This window comes from Anopheles funestus, chromosome 3RL, assembly GCF_943734845.2.
Source record: "Anopheles funestus chromosome 3RL, idAnoFuneDA-416_04, whole genome shotgun sequence".
In the NCBI taxonomy this organism is placed as follows: domain Eukaryota; kingdom Metazoa; phylum Arthropoda; class Insecta; order Diptera; family Culicidae; genus Anopheles; species Anopheles funestus.
In genome coordinates, this window is record NC_064599.1 from 64,243,063 (window position 1) to 64,263,944 (window position 20,882).

Sequence of the window (20,882 nt, forward strand, 5' to 3'; positions counted from 1 at the left end):
TAGTGAACTTTATCGGGAATTGTTTAACATTTATCTAAATTCTATTGGTCATTCAATCTCTTATAAAACGAACGGGCAATTAAGTAATACTTTTTATATAATTTGTCATCTTGGAGAGTGTTCCTTTTCTAGCGAGGGTCTGAATCGTGGTTGACATCGAAGTTTAGATTCGATCATTGCTTTAAACAAAGAACAACTTCTTTATTATCTTTACTACAACATTTCATTAATTAAAGTGAATAAATTATCACCATTTCGCTGTAGAAATAAGTAATAAATTATCTAAAAAAGTTAAAACAATAAAACTGTTGCAAATTGAAACAAACGATTAATAATTTAAATTATTTGAAAAATAAAAACATTTCAACTGACCTTATTTTTATACGCGTTGTACCATTGTGCAGATTTAGATCGTTTTCAGTACTGCCGTCAATTTGACAACCGTGTCGTCAAACTGATCTAAAACTGCCGAACGAAGAAAATATCCGATTCTAGTGAGACTGCCAAGTGTTTTTATCAGCTTGTGCAGCATTTTTCGGCCCCTCTTAGCCTTTTCTGCAAGGTATTTTGTTCCGTTTGCTTTACTGCAACACTTTCACCGCGCTACAGTACGATTCATGTGACTCAGTTTCATTGGCCGGGCTTATATACACTGTCCGAGCTTACGTAATTTACTTGCCACCCGGGAGTGAATGTTTTGATTGTGTGGTACCCTTTTTCTTCCTGCCTTGTAGCTAGTGCTGCGGTAACGAAATGTCGGGTGTTTTCCGCATCGGAGTACGCCTGGTGAAAGGTGCACCGGCGGCCGGTTCACCGGTCAGCCCGTTCTTCATCGCGGCGCGCAACATCTCCGGCAAAACGTTGCGCGGCTCGAAGCTGAGCAAGCCGAAACCGTTCCCGTATCTGGAGAAGCAGTACACGGCCTGGAATGCTTGTATGGACGTGCTGATGAAGAATACGACCAGTCGGTTCGACGAAAACACCAAGGTGTGTGTGTGATTTGTGTTAGAAATAGTTGATAAGAACGAACATTAATAATGGCTGTTGAATCGCTTCAGGTCGTTGTTGTAGATGGCCCAATTGCTTCAGGTAAATCCGCATTCGCAAAGGAGCTTGCTGCGGAACTGGAAATGAAATACTTTCCAGAGGTAACCATGGACAACTACTACATTAACCCGTACGGTTACGACATGCGCCAGCTCGATCCTCTACTGCCAGTCAACATGCAAAGCTTCGACGTCGCTAAATTCCATCAAAACCCAACCCATCGCAATGTGGCCACGTTTCAGGTGCGTATGTTGGTCGAGCGTTTTTCGCAGTACGTCGACGCGTTGGGCCATCTGTTCAGTACGGGCGAAGGTGTGGTGCTGGATCGCAGCGCCTACTCCGATTTCGTGTTTCTGGAGGCAATGTTCCGCAACGGATACATCTCGAAGGGTGCGCGCTCGGTGTACTACGACATCGTAAAGAACACCTTCTGCGACCTGATGAAGCCCCATCTTGTGATCTATCTGGATGTGCCCGTGAATGTCGTGAAGGATCGCATCAAGAAGCGTGCTAATCCGGCCGAAGTCGGCTCGAAAGCGCTCACCGATCAGTATCTAAAGGACATCGAAACGATCTACAAACAGCAATATCTGAAGGACATTAGCACGCACGCGGAGTTGCTTATCTACGATTGGTCCGACTATGGTGAGACGGAGGTCGTTGTCGAAGATATCGAGCGTATTGATTTTGATCGTTTCGACAAGGACGATCCGAAAATGCGCGACTGGGTTATGGAGAACGAGGAGGACTGGACGGAGGCCCGCTGCCGGTACATGAACAAGCCGGACCTAATGAATTCGTTGAACGTTCCACGGTTTGACGTTCCCGAGCTGACCGTCTCGCCGGACGATTTCAAGGCATGGTACGACGTTTGGTTCTCGGCCCCGGGTATGCAGTTCCGCAAGGGTTACAACGAGGAGTGTGGTGATACCGGTATCCTTACCAAGATGAAGACAGACTTCCGCAACACCCTGTAAAATATGTACCGCCACGGGACATCTATGTGGAGACGCAGTGTAATAAAATTTAATTGTTAAATTAACCACAAGTTGTATATTTCGTTCGTTTCAAATGCTCCATCTAGCACGTTTCTTGCAGCTGACGTCTCTCAAAGTATCGTTGCCGTGCTGCTTCAAACACGTCGCCCACAGTACGCTTCTTCCAGATGTCGATCGGTGGTGGTTTTGGCTTTTTGATCTCCGGTTCTTCCGTGACGTTAGGTTCCTTTTCCCCAGCTGCTTCCTTCACAGCAGGTACGGGCTTTGTGTGGCCATTTGTTTCCTTTCCATCCTCCACATTGTCTTGCTTGCTTTGCTCCTCATCTTCACTTCCGGAAGAGCTACTCTCGCTACTATCCGAATCGATGCTGAAATCTGAATCGGCGTCCAGGTTCGATTGAAGATGTGTTCGCTCCGTTGGTCGATTATCATCTGCCGGTTCGTCGTTTTCATCCTCTGACTTTCTTTTACGATATTTGCGTTCCCTCTGATTCGATGCCTTTGGTCTATCTTGCTTTTCCTGCTTTTCCGATGTTTCTCCACGTTCAACACTGACACGAGTCGATTCATCGCGGGACGAATCTTCCTGCTTTGCACCTTTACCGGTATCGTCGTTTTCTTCGTTCTTTGTTTTCTGTTCGTAAATGTGACGATAGAATCCTCCCAAATCGGACTGCTTCGTTACGTCCCCAATTGACTCGAGGTACTCCTCGCGCTTTTCTTGCTCTTCTAACTTTTTCATCTCTTCCAACTTGGCGCGGTACGCGGATGTTACGAAGGATTCTTTATCCTTAAACTTTTCACCTTCTGCATCGCGTTCCTTTTGCACCTGCCGCTCGATACGACGCTCGTGTTCCTTCTTTCGACGCTCGGCTGTTTCAAGCAGCTTGCCAATGTACTTTGGCTTCCGATCGACCGTTTGTTCCTTCGCTTGGACAGAACTTTTTTCCCTCTGCTCCACCATATCATCGTACAGCTCGTCGTATTGATAGATGGTCGGATCTTCTTCAACAGCTTTTTGCTGCATCGCTTGTGCCTGCCGCTTCTGATTCGCGCCAAGCTCAATCTTCACTTTACTATTGCCACCGTCATCGGAATCTGAATCACTTGCAAATGCTGCATGTTTTTTTACCGGTCCGGAATCGGCACCACGTTCAATTAAACCGTATCTAGAAGCGAAATAATTAATTAAACAGCTTGAACTTTGTTTCCCTAATAAATAGAAGAAAATAATCTTACTTTTTCGACATTCTGGAATGATGCGAGCGCAATTTGTAAACAAATTTGATAAATAAACCATCCGAACTGTTTCGCTAACGGACATGTGGTTTGACAACAACAGGGTGCCCTCGAATATTCGGATTTCAATTTGTCCGGGAAAATATAGAAAAATCTCCTACTAATTTTTATACGGTAACTGCCCCAGTTTTTATTGACGGCTTTTTGCTACATGCCCAGCAGTTCATTTATGCGTGATATCTTTATTTGCCCCGGTCTCCAGATTCTTTACAACATTTTACAACACATCGCCAACCACCGTGCTCATTTGTGTTGTAACAGCTCGAATCGAGCACACTGTGCTAGCTGTCAACTTACATAAGCCGATTTTCTCATTCTCGCCGAAAGGAAGATCGAACATATTTTTGTCCGGAGTTTGCACGGTATTTTGGAAATAGCGCGATGGCTTCTCGTCGAATTGCTCAATCGAGCGTAAACTGGGCATCTCTGGCCGAGCGTGTGCCACCAAACCAGAAGCCCAATCTTGCAGCCTTCAAGACGAAGAGTGATAAATATTTGCGCAGGTTAGTCTGGTACTCCTCAAAACACACAGCTTTTCCACACATCCACCATCATCTTCCATCTGTCAGAGAGCGGACAGTTCGTGACACCATCGATGCAGTCGCAGCAAAGTGCCGTGTTTCGTAATCGTATCATATTCGTAATTTTTCTCGTACATTTACAGCGTGGTTGCCAATCCGGAGACACCACCAAAAATTGATTGGTCTTTCTACAAGAAGAATGTCCCCGTCGCCGGTATGGTGGACAAGTTCCAGAAGGCGTACGAAGCACTGCAGATCCCGTACCCGGCCGATAACGTGACCAAGCTGGTTGAAGCTCAGGAGAAGGAGGTCCAGCAGGAAATTTCCAAGTTCGTTAAGGACTCCGAGGCACGCATTGCTGATTTTCAGACCCAGATCGCAACCCTGAAGGCTCTGCTGCCATACGATCAGATGACGATGGAAGACTTCCGAGACTCGTTCCCTGAGGTATGATGAACTTTCGGATGACCATAAGCGTCATCGTTTCTAATGCTGTCCCTATTCATTCTCTTCCTACAGCAAGCTCTGGATCCCATCAATCGTCCCTCGTTCTGGCCCCACACTCCGGAGGAGCAGGAGCCAGGTGCACCGAACGCTGAACCGCACCATTAAGAAACGTACGTCACAATGCCGAATTATCAGTGATGCCGACAGTTGGTGCACCCGGGGTAGATCCGGTATAGAAATAAAGCAGTTTGCTGTTTACTAACTCCGTAATACGCCCGAATCGACTGTAGAAAAGTGCAATGAGAAAGAAGAAATGTCTACGCAATCTACACCAAGTGGTTCGATTTATTGTTCTTCCTGCGCTTCAACATCGGGACTTCGCTTGCGTTTGCGCAAGTTGACGGCAATTTCGGTCGATTTGATGTGAACCTGCTTCTCCTGGAGCCAATCATCAAACAGTTTGTTCGTTTTGCCACCTTCGTTGAACAACAATCGTTCGATGAAGTCAAACTTGCTGCTTACATTCAGGCTCTCATTTCCTACGTTTTGGCACAGATCTTTCAATACTTTCATCCGTTCCTGGGCCGTGACGTGCAACATTTCCGAAACGCTGTTGGTTCCATCGTAGCGCGTCAAGTATATTCCTAGCTCGAAATAGAATTTACACAAAGCGCCCAGTTCCACGTAATTAGCATCGGCTTTGTAAATTTCCTTGTACGCCGCACTGTAAATGTCCGGAATCTGTGCTCTACGAATGAAAGGAAATTACACACACCATAACTGGCAATCGATCAATGTGCGGTATTGGGTTACTAACTCAAAATGTGGATTTCTCTCATCTTGCTGCAGAACAGCCCAAAGTGGAAGCTCGAGGGCATGGTTGTTACTTAGGTTGGTCGACTTTTCGGAAGCATCCAAAAATCCTGCAAAACAAACAATTTTTCAATACACCACACACGGCTAGTGCAACCGCTTTTACTTACCCATCATGTACAGATCCTGAGTCGTTCGACATGGTACGCGTTCTTGTGTTACCGTTATATCGTCTAGGCTGTAGTAATTCGGACGATAGCTTGGAATATTCATGGCGTGGGAAAGCTGGTGAGAATTTGTTTTGATTTCAACGTTTTGTGCGCCTCCGAGCGAAGTGCAACCGCGCTGTCAGCTGTTATCCGTTTCCATGCTACAGTTGGTTTCTCGGCTGAAGTATCTGTTCTAAGCAGCTTTCAAGCGGGCCTGTTGTCAAAGCAGTCTAGTTGATTGGACCCCGTTCTTGTTTCACATTGTTTAATTTCTTGTGGCAAATGTGGAGTGGAAGTTGTTCTCTGTGCCAATAATCTTTTGACCCAAAAGGCTAAATAGTTCCCTCAATTTGACCGAACGCAACACCAAACTGTTGCGGCTACAACGAATCCGGTTCAGTGAAAGTAATTTTATTCGACCGTGCATTTATATTGTGTGAAGAGCGTGGTGAAATAGCAATCTCGAATTCCCTCACCACCACGTGTTTTTGCGCAATTCTCAAGAGGTTTTGCCGATCGCAAAACAAGAAACCAAACCAAACGGACTTATCTCCCATCGTTGATAAACAATGGAGAACGGAACTTCCAACAATCTGCAGGATGGACTTTCGTGCGAGGAGCTGTTCATGAAAAGCGATGGACTGACGTACAAGTAAGTGGAGTGGGTGCAGGAAAGGTGTTGCCAGGCCCACCCAAACCACCCTTTGCCTTAGCTTGACGAAACATATGTTTTGATCTGTAATTACTTTATTATGCTTTTCCGTCGTTTGGTTGCGCTTTATTCCAACAGTGACTTCATCATCCTGCCCGGGTACATCGATTTTACTGCCGAAGAAGTGGATCTATCATCACCGTTGACGAAGAAAATTATGCTGAAGGCACCGCTCGTATCCTCTCCCATGGACACGGTTACCGAAGCCGAAATGGCAATCTCCATGGCGGTGAGCATAACTCTTTTCCTCCCTTTATGCTTTCTCTCTCTCTCGCGCGCGCGTATTGTTTTTAGCTCGATTCCCATGTGGGTGAAAAACAAAATGCTGCTGCATGAGGAATGGGCGAGCGACAGCAACAACAATAATAATTCTTCCACCCCTTTGAACTTGTTGCATTTGACAACGTTCCAAAGGCTTCCGGCCGGCATTCTGTGTGAAAGAGATGAAGAGAGAGCGAGGAAGGGTTAGGGGTAGAAAAAAACAGGAATCCATAGAAATGGCCAGACAGACAACGTTTGTTTAATCGTAATTTCATTTCTCGTTTGTGTGATATGTGTTTTTCTTCCAGCTGTGTGGTGGAATCGGCATTATCCATCACAATTGCACTCCCGAGTACCAGGCGAACGAGGTTCATAAGGTGAAAAAGTACAAGCATGGCTTCATCCGTGACCCACTCGTGATGGGTCCAGAAAATACGGTCGCCGACGTACTGGAGGCTAAACGCAAGAATGGCTTCACCGGGTATCCGATCACTGAGAATGGCAAAATCGGTACCCGACTGGTGGGCATCGTTACGTCACGCGATATCGACTTCCGCGAGCACGACGTGGATATCAAGCTGAAGGACATTATGACGAAGCTGGAGGATCTGATAACGGCACCGAACGGGGTAACGTTGCAGGAGGCGAACAGCATAATGGAGAAAAGTAAGAAGGGAAAACTTCCGATCGTGAATAAAACCGGCGAGCTGGTAGCACTGATCGCCCGAACCGATCTGAAGAAGGGACGTACCTATCCGAACGCACTGAAGGACAGCAACAAGCAGCTGCTTGTGGGTGCAGCCATTGGCACGCGCGAAGAGGACAAAGATCGGCTGGAGCTGCTGTACCACAACGGGGTGGACGTGATCGTGCTGGATTCGTCCCAGGGCAACTCGCTCTATCAGATCAACATGATCAAGTACATCAAGGAGAAGTATCCTACGCTGCAAGTAATTGCGGGCAACGTGGTGACAAGGCAGCAGGCCTACAATCTCATTACGGCCGGGTGCGATGCGTTGCGCGTGGGCATGGGTTCGGGCTCGATCTGCATCACGCAGGAGGTGATGGCGTGCGGTTGCCCGCAGGCAACGGCCGTCTATCAGGTGTGCAATCTTGCCCGTCAGTACGGTGTGCCGGTGATAGCGGACGGTGGCATTCAGTCGATCGGACACATCGTGAAAGCACTGTCACTGGGCGCATCGGCTGTGATGATGGGATCGCTTCTGGCTGGTACATCGGAAGCGCCCGGCGAATACTACTTCAGCGATGGCGTACGCTTGAAGAAGTACCGTGGCATGGGCAGTTTGGAAGCGATGGAACGCAAAGATGGTAAGGGTTCGGCCAGTTCCCGTTACTATCACACGGAGATCGAAAAGATGCGTGTTGCGCAGGGTGTCAGTGGTAGCATTGTCGATAAGGGTTCGATATTGCGCTTTGTGCCGTACTTGTTGTGCGGTCTTCAGCACAGCTGCCAAGATATTGGTGCACGTTCCATCACAAACCTAAGGTAAGTCGGTGCGAAATCGTGCCCGAGTCGGACAACTTCAATAATACCATTGCGGCTTGTTTCAGAAAAATGATCTACAACGGAGAGTTACGTTTCATGAAGCGTACCCATTCGGCCCAGCTGGAGGGCAACGTGCACGGTCTATTCTCCTACGAGAAACGTCTGTTCTGAGATCAACCCAACGCCCCGGAGCATCCGTGAGGGACCATGGGACCCTTTCGATCGTCCTATCCGGTTTGATAGAATGCCGAGGGTAGCGGCATTCGGTGGGTTCGTGCAGAAAATCCAAGCCTCTGCCACGATGACACTTAAAAAGAAACACAGAGCGTAGGTCTGAAGGTGTTCAGATTGATGCTACCACTGTACTAAGCATGATTTGTAGATCGTAAAGTTAAAAAGTAAGAATGAGACAGACACAACCACAGCAGAGGGTAACAGGAAAAATAGGCTAATGGCGTATAACGCGTACCAGCGCTCCTGCAACCGATGATTAATTTGTAAGCATTTATAATTTGCAAACCAATATGAAACAATCAATCGTGAGGAAGTGATGTCATCGGGAATTATTTTAAGTTCCTTAATTATGAGACGTTTTAGTTGAGTTTTTGGTACTGTCGCCGCTGCACCGCAACAAAGTAAATCGTTCGTCTTCTCCATGTTGGAGAAAGCACCAAAACAACCAGCTGTGTGTTTAGTCATGATAAATCCAACTGATTGAATATAAATTTCAAATACACACACACTTATCTTGTGTGAGTGCAGTAAACATTAATTAAAAAGTTAGGGGGGAAAAATCTAAAAACGATCGTGAAACAGTTCTGGCGTATCATTGGAACCGCTTGCCTTCAGATTGTGTAAAACACTGCTAGTAAGATTGTACTAGGGCTGTTCAATTGAATTCAATTGAGCGGGGGTAAAAAAATGTTAAGCTTAAGCAACACCATTTGCATTGCAATACGTACGCAACCTTCTGTCGTACGAGGACGCCGTTAATGAAAAAGGATTATTACACACCGATTGTACTAATAATTCAAAAACAATGAATCAACTTCTCAGAGCGTGTACAGGAGATATTGCAATTCACAACCACTGCAGACTTTCTTCTATGACTTTTCGGTTATCTTAGAACGATTAAATTAAGTGACTTTATTCCTTTGGAACATGCTTGAATATGTTGCGTATTACGTATGAAATGGAAATTCGAATGATGGTTAAATGTCCAAACATTGCTATTGTACGGTAATAATGAGAGATACTTAATGAGCTTTTATGGGAAAAAAGTGTACGTCTGTGTCTAATGTTAGTTTGGTACAATCGGCAATGGAAAATGTAAAGAAAATAAACGTTAATGAGAGTGGGAGCTACGAACCAATTGCACATCTGGTTATTAGTACTATCCGATTACAGTACAGTTTGAGAAGATTTTTGATATGGTGACTTAGTTATCTTAAAGTGGATTTATAGGATGTGAAAGGAATAGTTTTTAACATAAAGTATGGTTTTGGTAGCATTTTTACTTAAAATTCTGTTCATTTTGATCAATTTTATCTTTCAATGTTGATAAAAAAGCTCGCCATTTTTCGCCTTTTCTGGGAAGCTGTGCTTAGTTTACAGAGATGTATTCTATGAATTTAGCATCCTAATGTAAAACGGTTCTATACGAACCACAGAAAAAAAGAATGCAATTCCGTCCAAAAACCAATCTCATTTATTTTGTGTCTGTGAAGCAAATACTTCAAATCTCTTGTCCATTTTCTCGTTATTTTATACACTCCGGACGTCTTTCGGCAAGTTTTCGGGGAGAATTGGAGGCCAGACTGGTACAGGGATTTATTTTTCGCTCGTTAAACACACAATGCGACGGTGCGAAATGTCATCCGAGAACGGTCGACATCAACACAAAGCAGACAAATCCTGGCGTATTGGTTCGTCCTGTAGTGAAACACCGAAGTCAGCGACGGTGTTGAACCTGGGACGTTTTTTTTTTCTTTCTTTATTTCGTTGAGCGCCAACCGTTCCACGTGCCAAAGCGCACGTTTCGCTTACGATCGAGCGAATCGATAAAAGTTGATTGAGTTGTCCCGTGCTGCCTAATCCCGGGATGTTCTCTCTCTCCCAAAAACGTTGTACGAGACGGATTCGCGATTTGTGATGTTGACAGATTCGAGCGAAAATCAACCGCGAACACACTCGAAAGTTCATCAGAAGACCACCTCCGCTGTGTACGGATGAAATGGAACATTTTTTTTATTTTGTACCTTTGGTCTGGTTGCCATTTTCCAAAAATATACACACCAGCAGCAGGTTTGATGTTCCGGAGATCCTGATGGTTCGATGTACTCCACTGCCAAGAGTGGTTTTGGGGGTTTTTGTGGGTGAAATCAAGAAGATACTCCTCACTTGATATCATACACACATCCACAGAGGTTTGTGGATCTTCTCGCGTGTGAAAAGGTATAAATTATTCCCCGTTCAATTAATGTGCACCGACTGTCAATCAAGGGAAAATTGGGTTTCGATTCTTCGGCATTCTTCAACTCTTTTGATGATTTTTTGAACTTTTGCCATCTTGTCCTATTTTTAATACAGAGTTGAAGAGGGGAAAAGGATAACCTTTACTATTAAGTAAAGTATAATCTGAGATAAAATTATTTCTTCATGACTTTCTGTATAAATAAATTTAATATCTGAGTAACGTTGTAAACACTCTATATTTTCCACTCATTAAAAGTTTTTTTTCATGTTCCATTTTTATGTAATTTACGTTAAAAAATGTTTTATTTCACCTGTCGCTTTTCGTTACAGTAAACCGGCTCTTGCGTGTTAACTATTTAAGTCAGCGTGTGAAACACGAATTAAGAAAATAATTAATCAATAAACTGGTGCTCTTCGGACGACGGTATCTTGTGGGGAGCAAACATTTCGGACACGAATGATTAAAACATTTTTATTTTTTATATCCATTAACTGTGACGCATACTTACGAGCACATGCTTGTACAGGTACGTTTGTTGATAGTTGATACAAGCAAAAAATTAAAATAAAACAACATTCTTTCCACCAATCCTAGAGATGGAATAGTATTTTCAAAGACGATCTTTACGATCGATTAAATATTCATAGCTTTTCATATATTCATAGCGTCGACAAGATCAAAGGCCGTTTCCTCTATCTAGCCGGCCGCTTTTCATCGTGTGGACAGCATTGATAGGAAATGTTCCATAATTTATACGGCACATCATCATTGCGCACCATTTAAGAGCAGATGGAAATGGGAGAAATAAACCATTGCTTTATGACAATCGTGTGAATTATTTCTTTGGACCTTTAGAACTTTTGAACATTTCTTTGATAAAGTTTTGTGTTTAATAGAAATGGAGAAGAAAGGTTTCTTATCTGTTCCGAAACAAACACTAACTTACCTAACAGAAAGCACAGAGTTTTTGTTGGTCGAATCCGTCTCTGCAAAACTGTTGATAAACATCATCGAACGAAATAAATCAGTTCCTCGTTATTATTCACCCCAGCTTTCTGTATAGTCGGCTGTTTGGGAAATCCTCGTTGTCCTTTTGCACCGTTTTAATGTGGGACATGGCAATGTATATAGTACACCCGTACAATAATGTACACACCAGTACGCTGTAAACGGCTTTAGCTAACGTTCGGCAGGATCGCTTGTCACTCTGTTAAGCGAAATTGGAAAAAAGGCTCGGACCAAAAAAAAAGTGTAAGACTCACCTGTAAAGTACTATAACAGGGATATGAAACAGGGAATGGAAGTGGGAAAAAATTGCGTTACATTTAGCCAGTGGTTTGGTGTTTTTATTTTACTTTTTTCTCGCTCTCTTTTATTTGGCTTTTTGGAGTTTTGTTCTTCCGTACCACAGTCCGGGGGCGCATGATATCGATGGTAAAATCATGGCCGGTATCATCACCATAAGCAAGAGATGACCTCATTCGTTATTCTATGGTTTTGCAGGTCGCAAGATAATAGAACCTATGTACAGTATCGGGCGAATGTTTAGTGGACGACACACAAAATGAGAAGTGTTTTTGTTGAGGTATTTAAAATACATGAAACGGATGAAGATTTTAAACTTAAAAGGAAGATAGTTTCACGAAATCCAGGAGATCCCAGAATCATAGAAAATATGTCTATTGGATTGTCAGACAATTGGGTAATGTCAGACAAATGGGTACAAAAGACTTCGTTTAAGAGGTGCCTCTTCATATTAGAAATTCAGAGATATGGTACTAATACATGAAGAAACTCCTCCATTAGAGTTACCCGAACGTTTGTAAAGGCTGACTTAGAATAACACCGAACGACCCATCTCGTAAATTCTATTGAAATAGTTAGAGAAAAATGTAGTCGAGGAACTCCAAGTCCTTATAGAAGAAAACAATCAACCTTCTCAGGCAATCCACCTAAACGTTGGAGGAATTATATACCCAAATGCAGATGAAGAGATCATGGTAATGGATCATAATTAATTTTGTGAAGGATTGTTACTGATCGTACGAAGATCGCTATATTGCGTTCATTCAAAACTATGATCTTTAAGTGATGAGCACTTCTTTAATTTCGGATTATATCCTTAATTTATAAAAGATTATTTTCATGACAAAGAATTCAATTTTATTTACAGTGATTGATTGAAATACATATATGACTTCCCACTTGTGGTTAACACCTGTTAGGCGAAGTTAAATTTTGTGGCCGCAAGTACTTTCTCTCAAAGCAGCATATAATTTGTAAGGTGTGAAAACGGACAACAAAATAGAGACGACCTTCACGTTTCATGTCCTCGAATGCATTAGCAACAACTGGCCAATTTGAAGATCCAATAATTATGTTCATCCCTGTCCACCAGAGTCCGATAACGACACGAAGATTAAAAGTTGCGATCTTTTGGACAAAGTTCAAGAAGAATTTTGAGTTTTTCTAGAAGAATAGTAGAATAATGCAGACAAGGACTGTCTGAACTCCTGTTGGTTGGTCACGTCTGTATTATAAAATACATAAATTATTTTTCTCTTTACAAATGATTAAATATTTAAATTCGATAGAAGCTCATAACTCAGATCACTAAAGTGCTCAAGTTCTAGATTTATAAATTTCCAATACTTCTATTCGCATGTTTCTTGTGTCCTTCAACCTGCACCATACACTGTAGTGCCACTAGGTTGGCCAGAAGATAAACACCACAAACCAACGAAACGAAACCACCAACATCAAAATCCTACCACCCCGGTCAGCCCCATCCTCCCGTCCCCTTTCCACGCATCCTTCGGCCAAATGTTAATGTTGGGGGGTGGTGAAAAATACCACCCACCGGGGGCAGAATAAACCCATCGAGCGTATAAGGGAGGGTGAATTGTCTCCAAGTTTTTCCACCCTTCCCGTGTGGGTGGGTGTGGGGTTTGTGGCTATGCAAAAGCCATCGACTGTGGGCTGTACTGGTCGTCCGATCGTCACCAGTCTCTTCCACAAGAACCCCCTTCTTGTGCAGCCTGTTCTACACACTGGTAGGGTACCTACCACGATTATGTTGTCGATCCAATTTTTCTTCCCATTTGTGCTGATGGTACACAGCGCAACAAACACATTTCGCACCACGCTCTGTGGACTAGTCTCTCTGTGTATGTGTATGTGTGTATATATATAAATGCCAGGGAATTATCCTTGTTGAAAACTCAACACTCTCGTTTATCTTTTTCTTTTTCGCATCCTTTTTGTATTTCCTTTTTGCTCTCCGGATGCCCACACTTTTCCTCTCTAGAGCGCATTTTCCTTTTGGCACATAAAAAAGGCGATCTTTTCCTTTCTCCGAATCCGGAGGCCATTCGTTCGCTATTGGACTTTTCCCACCCCCTTCGCCATCATTACCATCGCAGCAACACGCTCCAAAAAAGAAAAAAAGGACTCCATCTTTATCCCTCTCTCTTTCTTTCTCACCATCCCTCTCGCAAGGTATTCTCATCAGCATTTGGAGTAAAAAAGAAAAACAAGAGAAAATTGTCGAACTCCATCGTGTATTCATCGTCACAGCAGGCGATGAAGGAGTAAAGGTGGAAAATATAGGCAAAGCGAACGTACGTGTGTACGTGTGTGCGCCAGGTCCCGAAAAAGAGACACACGCTCGGCGTACGGGTGGTGTTGTATCCGGTTGTGCGTGGGCGTGCGTGAGAACGGAAAAGTCCTCCGGTCCGGTATTGGACCGTGGCGGGACCGATCCAACAACCATCAGCCTAAGGTTTTTTTTGGGGAGGGTGGAAGTGGTGGTCTCCGGTAGTGGTAATAACCAATCTATATGCATAGATTTTTCTGCTCCTTCACCTTCTTGTCCCACCAACCCAAACCACCCCTCATTCTTTCTCCGAGAATCGTAGCGAAGCTCTAACGATAGCAAGGCGTGGGCTGGCAAGGCTGGTTCCGAGCGATGCGCACCGGGGATGAAAACTACCTCCAAAACATTGCCACCATCGTCGTCGTCGTCGTAGTCGTCGTAGTCGTTACCGTCGTGGTCCTTGCTTGATGGTGCAAGGATCGAATGTTTCCCCCGTGGGGAAAACGTGGAAAATATGTACCATTGTGAATGTCGTGCCTGTGTGTGCCTGTATGGGTTTGGTAAAGAAATGAACCAGCTGAACGAGGAGACTTAAACAGTGTGCCGGGAGGGATGCGAGGCAGGAAGGGATTATGGAAGCAGCGAACGGGATGGTGGCAAATCGGCAATGGATGAATGAGTTCGCCGGAGCGATAGTCAGCGCAGGATAGACACGGGGAAGACAAAACGAGAGCTTCAGCATAAATGCTATTTCTGTGCTGTTGAGACACGATGATGCACAGAGAGAAAGCGAGAGAGAGAGAGAGAGAGAGAAGAGAGAGTCGCGCACGAGCACGGCTGCAGGGGACGTGGTCGCAATATGATTGGTGTCGGAGGTACGGATGTTGTGGGGGGAAGGGGGGGGGAGGTTGAGGGTGTAGAAGATAGCGTCCCGGAGGCGACGACGATGACGACGACCGGCAGGAAGGATGATGGTTCCCCGGGACGGATTTTGGAGTGAGTGTACCACAGTACTACTTGTGCCATGGAACAACGAAATTTCATCTCCGTGGCCACCTGGCGGTGTGCAACCGAACTACATCCACGGTACGGGGTTTTTGGTTCGGCTTTGCTGGCGATGGTATGGTGTGGCGATGATGCCCAATCCTCCCAGAGGGATGAATGGTTCTTTTTTTTTCTTTTGCTTCTCCCCCATTTGATTCGGCTTTATTTCCACCGGTCCACCGGTCCAGAAGTGTGAACACAGGGCTTAAAACACTGCAAAGTTCAGCCAAAAAAAAAGGTTCCCAACCAAACACAAAAATGTTGTACAAAGTTGTCAAGATAGTATTTGTCTTTTATATAGTTTTTTTTCTCTTCATCTCTTAGCTTTAGGTGCACATAGTTTTCCACGATGCACATTTTAATTTGCCCTTTTATATGCATCATTTAAGGGAAAAATTTAAGTTTTTCCCTAAAAAGCATTTTTGCACAATTTTCTTTTGTTTCTTTATCAACTGCAGTTTTACTATCTATCTTTGTTTTGTCACATTTTCAATGATAACTATTTCATTGTTTCTTTGTTATGCAGCATCTGAGGGAAATTGGTATGTTTCCATACTGTTTAAAGTTTTCTATTTTTAAAATTTATTGTTATATACTTTTCTTCTATCTTTCTTTACTATAAGACAATGTATAGAGAGATTAAGTTGTAACATTTTTTTTAACTATCTTATCACAACTTTTCCATTTCTGAAAATAGTAAAAATTAATAATATTAAGTATAAGAACTAAAAAGTTTAATTGTAAATCGAATTAAAAATTCAAAACAAATAGGTAAAATGAGCACCAAAGAAAGCTACTTAAAGAAACAAAAACTCTTAAAGCTCTGCTAACAATTCCCAACGAGAAGTTTTCTACTGGCGCCATATACGCTCAAAGTACGTTTTCAAATTTGTAACAATTATTCGCCCTTTACGTTCAGCCACCAGCGGGTACATCACTCATAGCAAACTACACTAAAATTAATACGTTACTATATCAAAATGGACGGGATTGGGATGAAAAATTCCCTAACTACCCTTTAAAGCATTCCATCACACTCTAATCGTGCGGGAAAATCGGTCGGTCGGTTTGAAATAAAAAAAACGCACACCCACACACACACATACAGCTGAGGTTTCTGCTTTAAAACCTATCGACAAACCAAACCGCCCCGGTTGTACGAGGAAAAAAAATAACTCCCCTCACCCCCAACCAAATGATGGTTTTTCATTTTCCCCGCATCAACCATAAGCCGCGTGGCTCAACGTGCCGCAAAACCCGAGTCGCGCATTACTATTGTGTGTGTGTGTGCGCAATCGCTCGCAGACGCAAACTGGGAACCATGCTACCAAGGTACAAAACGAGAGAAAAAAGAAAAACGATGACAAACGAATTTCCCCTCATCTCCCGCTTCCGTCGTTGCCCCTTGGTTTCACGAATCCCCGGGAAATATTTGCCGGGATTCTGGCAGTGCTGACAACACTGCTCGGGGTACATAAACCAGTGGCATTATGTTTTTCGGGTTGCCATCCATTCCAATCAGATGGGGAAAGGTAAGGGGGGAGAAAATGGCAGGATTGTTGAGTTAGGTAACAGACCCAACGTAGGGCACGTACACAACGGTGGCAGGCAACGCATATATAGACCGTACCGAGTCCAATGTTTTATAGCATCCGATATGGAGTGACTTTCCAAGTCCGATTCCGATGGGGGACTCCCGAGATATTGCCTCCTCACGAGGGGGGGTTTGGTTGTGCGATACGGTACGCTGTTTTTTTTTGCAAGTGCCCGCATGCGTTCGGTACACTTTATTCACGAATTTATATCCCTATCCCCACTGCTGGTGCTCGCTTTTCACAACCCTGCACGGCATTACGTGCCATCTCACCGATCTTAATCCGCCGCCTTACGGAAGTTCTTCCGAGAAAAGGTTTTGGAGTATCTTTTGCCGCCTGCTTATCCTGATGCGTCTTATTACGGGTCACGGCACGGCACCGATCAGGATTGGGAAATTGGAGCTACGACTCGTATTGGCACTACACAGCGACGACGACGATGATGATGATGGTTTCGGTGTTCCTTTGGCTCAATTTTTGGGGATCCCGCTCGGCCGTCCTTATTCTCGACATGGTGGCTCCATCACCACAAGATCAAAAGCTTGCCTTCAACCAAAAAAAAAGATCTTGCGCTCTCGATTCGATGGTGCAATTTTTATGCTGTTGTGTGTGTATGTATGTTGGGAGTTGCTCTTTTTGTTTTATCCCCGTCTTTGCTTTGCCTCCCATTTTTTTTATTCCATTTTTATGCTGTTTTACATAAATTATGTCTAACCTTTCTTTCTACCTTCGTGATCTTGCCGTTGGTCTTTCGCTTTGCCAATGTGCTGTGTTCTTGTGCTTTTCCTTTCTTTTATTTCCCTTTTTATCCACCCCATTTTCTTCGCTTGGTGCGGGCTCCATCTTTTTGTCTTTTCTTGGTTTATGTTTATACGCTTCCCATCCCTTTTTGTGCTCAACCACTACCCACCCACCCACCCACGGTGTGCGGTGAGTGGGGAAGGATTTACGTGCCCAGGCACGAAACCCGAATCGAAGAAAATGGCTCATCGACCATCGGTGCCACTGTGTGCCACGAGATTATTCTGGTCCCTTTAACTTATCCCCGTCCCTAACCGCCCGCTTTCGCAAAAAAGGGCATCTCACGATACGGTGGATTTCTTCGGTTCTAATACGTTCCTTGCCTCGGTGCTCGGTTTGTACCGTAATTTACAGTTACCATCCACCGCCACCTTAACGCCTTTGTGCCACCCATTTGCAACCATGGCCATTTGGAGGATAATTTAAAGTACGACCGTTCAGGCGCACCCTAAAGTGCCGCACAAAATGGCTTTAAGTGGTCTTACACGCTGCCGTGTGCTGTATCGGGTTTTTCCGGTGCACGCACGTGACGATGGATCGTTGCCGGTGAGGTAGGGAAAGCGCTGAGTGTGTGCTGGACACATTATGCTGCCCGGCAGATTGCGAGCTTTGATCGGGGGTCCCGGTCAGGACAAAACGTTGAAAGTGGATTATTTAGATACAAGGATTGTCTACGAGATGATCCGAGAAATAGAGATAGAGGGTATCAATAACCGGCAAACAACGACAACGGATTCCAATTATACTTCAGCAAAAAGTGGGAAAGGCGAGTGAAAGGCGAGTGAAGAAGTGCGGGGTAGATCGGTCGCTAATCAACCTCGATCTGGACATTTGAAACCGAGATTTATCATAACAAAACGTTCCGATTTGGATTGCATCCGTGCGATCGATTGAAATTTTGCAACGGCCAACGGCTCAACAAAGGATAATAGCTGTTCGGCTATTGTTGTTTCTGGTTGCATCACTAAGAGAACGCATATCATTTAGAGACGATTTAATTGGAACCAATAGACTGTTATAAGCGCTATAATTAATCGAAATGGAGCGAAATTCAATAAACATGTTAGTGCAATCGATTTCGTTACACAATTTGGTGATTAACCATTGCTTTTTGCATAATCAGCAGAAGTTGTTTAATGTATTAAATGCAAGAAATATATCTATATTTCTAATCTTTAATTTCTAATATATCTAATGCAATACACTGAATTTATTTATTTGTTTTTATTTATTGCAACAAAGTAGGGAGCATTGGACGTTTTACAATTTTTTTTTTATTTTTTTTTTTGGGAAAATATAGTTACCTTCACTAGTTCAGGTTCCTTCAAATTGCTTCAAATCATGCAAAAAATGGACTTAATTTCTTTGCACAAATTTTGCACAAAATAATTGCAAACTTTTTTTTATGAAATGACGAACTGTATAATGTATAACAACAAATTACAAAAATAAAACTTTAATATAATAATAACTAATAAAACTGGCTAAATTTCAATAACTCTTAGGAAAATAAATGCAATTGCACATACATATCAGGTTAAAGTTGTAAATAGAACATAACCAAAAGAATTCGTAAAGTCGCGTATTTTATTTATCCTGCAAGCCTGCTTTCAACACTACCATTAACCTCAGTCTGGAAGATTTATCGACTTTTATCGATCTACCGAATAATCGAAACAACTTTAAGCGTTTGAAATAAAATAAAACTTTTCCATGTCCCGGTGCGTCTCCATCGCATCCCATCGTTCTTTGTTTTGACAAGAAAACTTCTTTTACGCCACGCCAACATATAAAACCTTCCCCGGCAAACATAATCTCTGTACCGCGAGGGCGGCCTCAATCTTGAAGCGAAACTGCTGAAACAAAAGACCCCCGAACGCAAAAGGGGGGACTGGGGAATTAAATCTCCAGCAGAATGCAATCCACTGCCGCCATTGCATAGGCATTGCAGCACCAACTTCCAGATAATCATTCCAGTATCCAGCCCCCGCGGTTATTCAGGCATCGTCACAACCAGTAGGGGCAGGCAATGGCATCGAGTGGTTCACTTTGATATGATTTTCCCACCCCCAGTGCCAGCCAATCTTCCCTTTTCCCAGGAAACCCCCTCCCGCGAATGGAACGGTGTACCGCGATGCACAAGATCATCGGCATCTTTGGGCGCGTTTTGCGAGAGCGAAGTGCATTTATCTTCCACCCCAAAAACATTCGGTGGCATGGGAAGGCGTGGTATGGCATCGCAAACTCTCGGCGACTTCGCCGATGACTTATTTCCTTTTTGCACCGAGTACCGCCGAGTGGTTTTTGTTCCATGCCGGGCACTTTTCTTTATTTTCCCGTTTGCCCGTTTGGTCTTTTGCCTGGGTCTGGCAACGATCAGCCCATTACCGTCCGCAGAAGCCTGGGTATGTAGAGAGAACCCGGGAAAGTGGACGGTTGCATTTTTTTTTCGATTTGGAATCGTAAGCTACCGGCATAATCATGGCAATTCCAGTTTTCTTTAGCCACAGCCAATATCGGTGTGGTACTTCTTTTCTGATGCTCATGTCCCCAACCAACCAGCGAGTTCGGCCACTGGTTCCCTCAGAGTCCTCGATGGTTTTCTTCTCTCCTTGTTTTATCTCAACTCACACCCGTTCCCCGGGTCGGTCGTCAGTTTTCTCATTAGTCTTGGCTTGGCCTTACATCCATCATGCCAACCCGTGCACGACACGTTGCAGCTTCTGCAGTACGGTGTAACCGATTGGACATTTTGTTTTGTTTTCACAAATCACCATCAACACCGAACCTACTCGGAACAATGTACGAGATTGATTTTGTGCAATTCTTTCCATTCTGTTCCACGAGCGAGCGTGGGGGATGAGGGGAAAAATAGAGACAATCACAAAATTACAGCAAATGTGCAGCACCCGTATCTTTCCACTGACGAGCGACTGCTCCGGTTTGACATACTGATACATTGAGGCAGCAGCAAGTTAAGTTCAAAAGATCACCGAGGTAAATCTTGTGTAATGGAGAGGAAAATGGAAAAGATTGATCGAGCCCAAGGGCAATGTGGAACGTACAATATGACCCACACGCACTTATGTATGATTGAGCGTTTCTATAGAAAATGTTGCAAAAACGCAACTTTTGTGAATAAAAAATTTCATTCTACAAAATATCATTTAAATTAATATCATTACCAGGACATTCTGTGCTTCAACGTTCCTCAGCTTTGTCATTTAAAACTTCTTAATGTAGAATTCTTTGGGAAAATAATGTTGGCAACATATTTTATTGAAAAGGATTTACAATAAGGACATCAGAATATTTGTGGGAAAATATTCTTTCTTTTCATTATGTTATTTGATGTTGATCATTGCTAAGCGATTCCCTTTTAGTTGAAGATAGGAATCTAAGATTCATATCCTTCTTATCAATCTGACTGCATATAAAGGTTGTGTATCTGTAGAACTGGTGAGACCACGCATTGATAGTGCACGATGCAGATCTTGGTTGAGTATGTAGCCAACTCTAGTCAATCAATTGTCAGTCTTTTTGTGCTAGACATCTGT

General features: G+C 43.7%; 5 protein-coding genes across 6 annotated transcripts; 3 read left to right on the forward strand and 2 right to left on the reverse strand.

Annotated features, from left to right (window-relative positions):
• The first annotated feature begins 436 nt into the window (after positions 1–436).
• LOC125771546 (NADH dehydrogenase [ubiquinone] 1 alpha subcomplex subunit 10, mitochondrial) lies at positions 437–2,089 on the forward strand. 2 transcript variants are annotated; one of them, XM_049442263.1, is made up of 3 exons: positions 437–562; positions 735–987; positions 1,059–2,089. In XM_049442263.1, the coding sequence occupies exons 2-3, from the start codon at positions 754–756 to the stop codon at positions 2,022–2,024; spliced, it is 1,200 nt and encodes a 399-aa protein (XP_049298220.1). In that variant the 5' UTR covers positions 437–562; positions 735–753; the 3' UTR covers positions 2,025–2,089. The 2 variants fall into 2 exon arrangements, with proteins under 2 accessions (XP_049298220.1, XP_049298221.1); XM_049442264.1 differs by lacking the exon at positions 437–562 and adding an exon at positions 585–666.
• Positions 2,073–3,381, reverse strand: LOC125771547 (nuclear speckle splicing regulatory protein 1). Its single transcript, XM_049442265.1, has 2 exons — positions 3,285–3,381; positions 2,073–3,214 (listed from the first exon to the last, which is right to left on the reverse strand). Exons 1-2 carry the CDS (start codon positions 3,293–3,295, stop codon positions 2,128–2,130), a joined length of 1,098 nt encoding a protein of 365 aa, XP_049298222.1. The 5' UTR covers positions 3,296–3,381; the 3' UTR covers positions 2,073–2,127.
• A 260-nt stretch (positions 3,382–3,641) lies between these two features.
• LOC125771549 (ATP synthase subunit d, mitochondrial) lies at positions 3,642–4,582 on the forward strand. The gene is made up of 3 exons (XM_049442267.1): positions 3,642–3,847; positions 4,009–4,312; positions 4,385–4,582. Exons 1-3 carry the CDS (start codon positions 3,726–3,728, stop codon positions 4,475–4,477), a joined length of 519 nt encoding a protein of 172 aa, XP_049298224.1. The 5' UTR covers positions 3,642–3,725; the 3' UTR covers positions 4,478–4,582.
• Positions 4,583–4,626: 44 nt separating this feature from the next.
• LOC125771548 (DNA replication complex GINS protein PSF3) lies at positions 4,627–5,502 on the reverse strand. Its single transcript, XM_049442266.1, has 3 exons — positions 5,296–5,502; positions 5,130–5,235; positions 4,627–5,060 (listed from the first exon to the last, which is right to left on the reverse strand). Exons 1-3 carry the CDS (start codon positions 5,396–5,398, stop codon positions 4,658–4,660), a joined length of 612 nt encoding a protein of 203 aa, XP_049298223.1. The 5' UTR covers positions 5,399–5,502; the 3' UTR covers positions 4,627–4,657.
• Positions 5,503–5,588: 86 nt separating this feature from the next.
• LOC125771545 (inosine-5'-monophosphate dehydrogenase) lies at positions 5,589–9,186 on the forward strand. Its single transcript, XM_049442261.1, has 4 exons — positions 5,589–5,986; positions 6,125–6,275; positions 6,616–7,814; positions 7,880–9,186. Exons 1-4 carry the CDS (start codon positions 5,904–5,906, stop codon positions 7,983–7,985), a joined length of 1,539 nt encoding a protein of 512 aa, XP_049298218.1. The 5' UTR covers positions 5,589–5,903; the 3' UTR covers positions 7,986–9,186.
• Positions 9,187–20,882: the final 11,696 nt, after the last annotated feature.

Bases quoted from the DNA above. Each gene is read 5' to 3' on its own strand.
- LOC125771546 (XM_049442263.1), top strand. From the start codon at position 754: ATGTCGGGTGTTTTCCGCATCGGAGTACGCCTGGTGAAAGGTGCACCG. The intron at 988-1,058 runs GTGTGTGTGTGA...GAATCGCTTCAG, and splicing joins GGTTCGACGAAAACACCAAG to GTCGTTGTTGTAGATGGCCC.
- LOC125771549 (XM_049442267.1), top strand. From the start codon at position 3,726: ATGGCTTCTCGTCGAATTGCTCAATCGAGCGTAAACTGGGCATCTCTG. The intron at 3,848-4,008 runs GTTAGTCTGGTA...GTACATTTACAG, and splicing joins AGTGATAAATATTTGCGCAG to CGTGGTTGCCAATCCGGAGA. The intron at 4,313-4,384 runs GTATGATGAACT...CTCTTCCTACAG, and splicing joins TCCGAGACTCGTTCCCTGAG to CAAGCTCTGGATCCCATCAA.
- LOC125771548 (XM_049442266.1), bottom strand. From the start codon at position 5,398: ATGAATATTCCAAGCTATCGTCCGAATTACTACAGCCTAGACGATATA. The intron at 5,236-5,295 runs GTAAGTAAAAGC...TTTGTTTTGCAG, and splicing joins TCAGGATCTGTACATGATGG to GATTTTTGGATGCTTCCGAA. The intron at 5,061-5,129 runs GTTAGTAACCCA...TTTCATTCGTAG, and splicing joins GAGAGAAATCCACATTTTGA to AGCACAGATTCCGGACATTT.
- LOC125771545 (XM_049442261.1), top strand. From the start codon at position 5,904: ATGGAGAACGGAACTTCCAACAATCTGCAGGATGGACTTTCGTGCGAG. The intron at 5,987-6,124 runs GTAAGTGGAGTG...TTATTCCAACAG, and splicing joins AGCGATGGACTGACGTACAA to TGACTTCATCATCCTGCCCG. The intron at 6,276-6,615 runs GTGAGCATAACT...TTTTTCTTCCAG, and splicing joins AAATGGCAATCTCCATGGCG to CTGTGTGGTGGAATCGGCAT.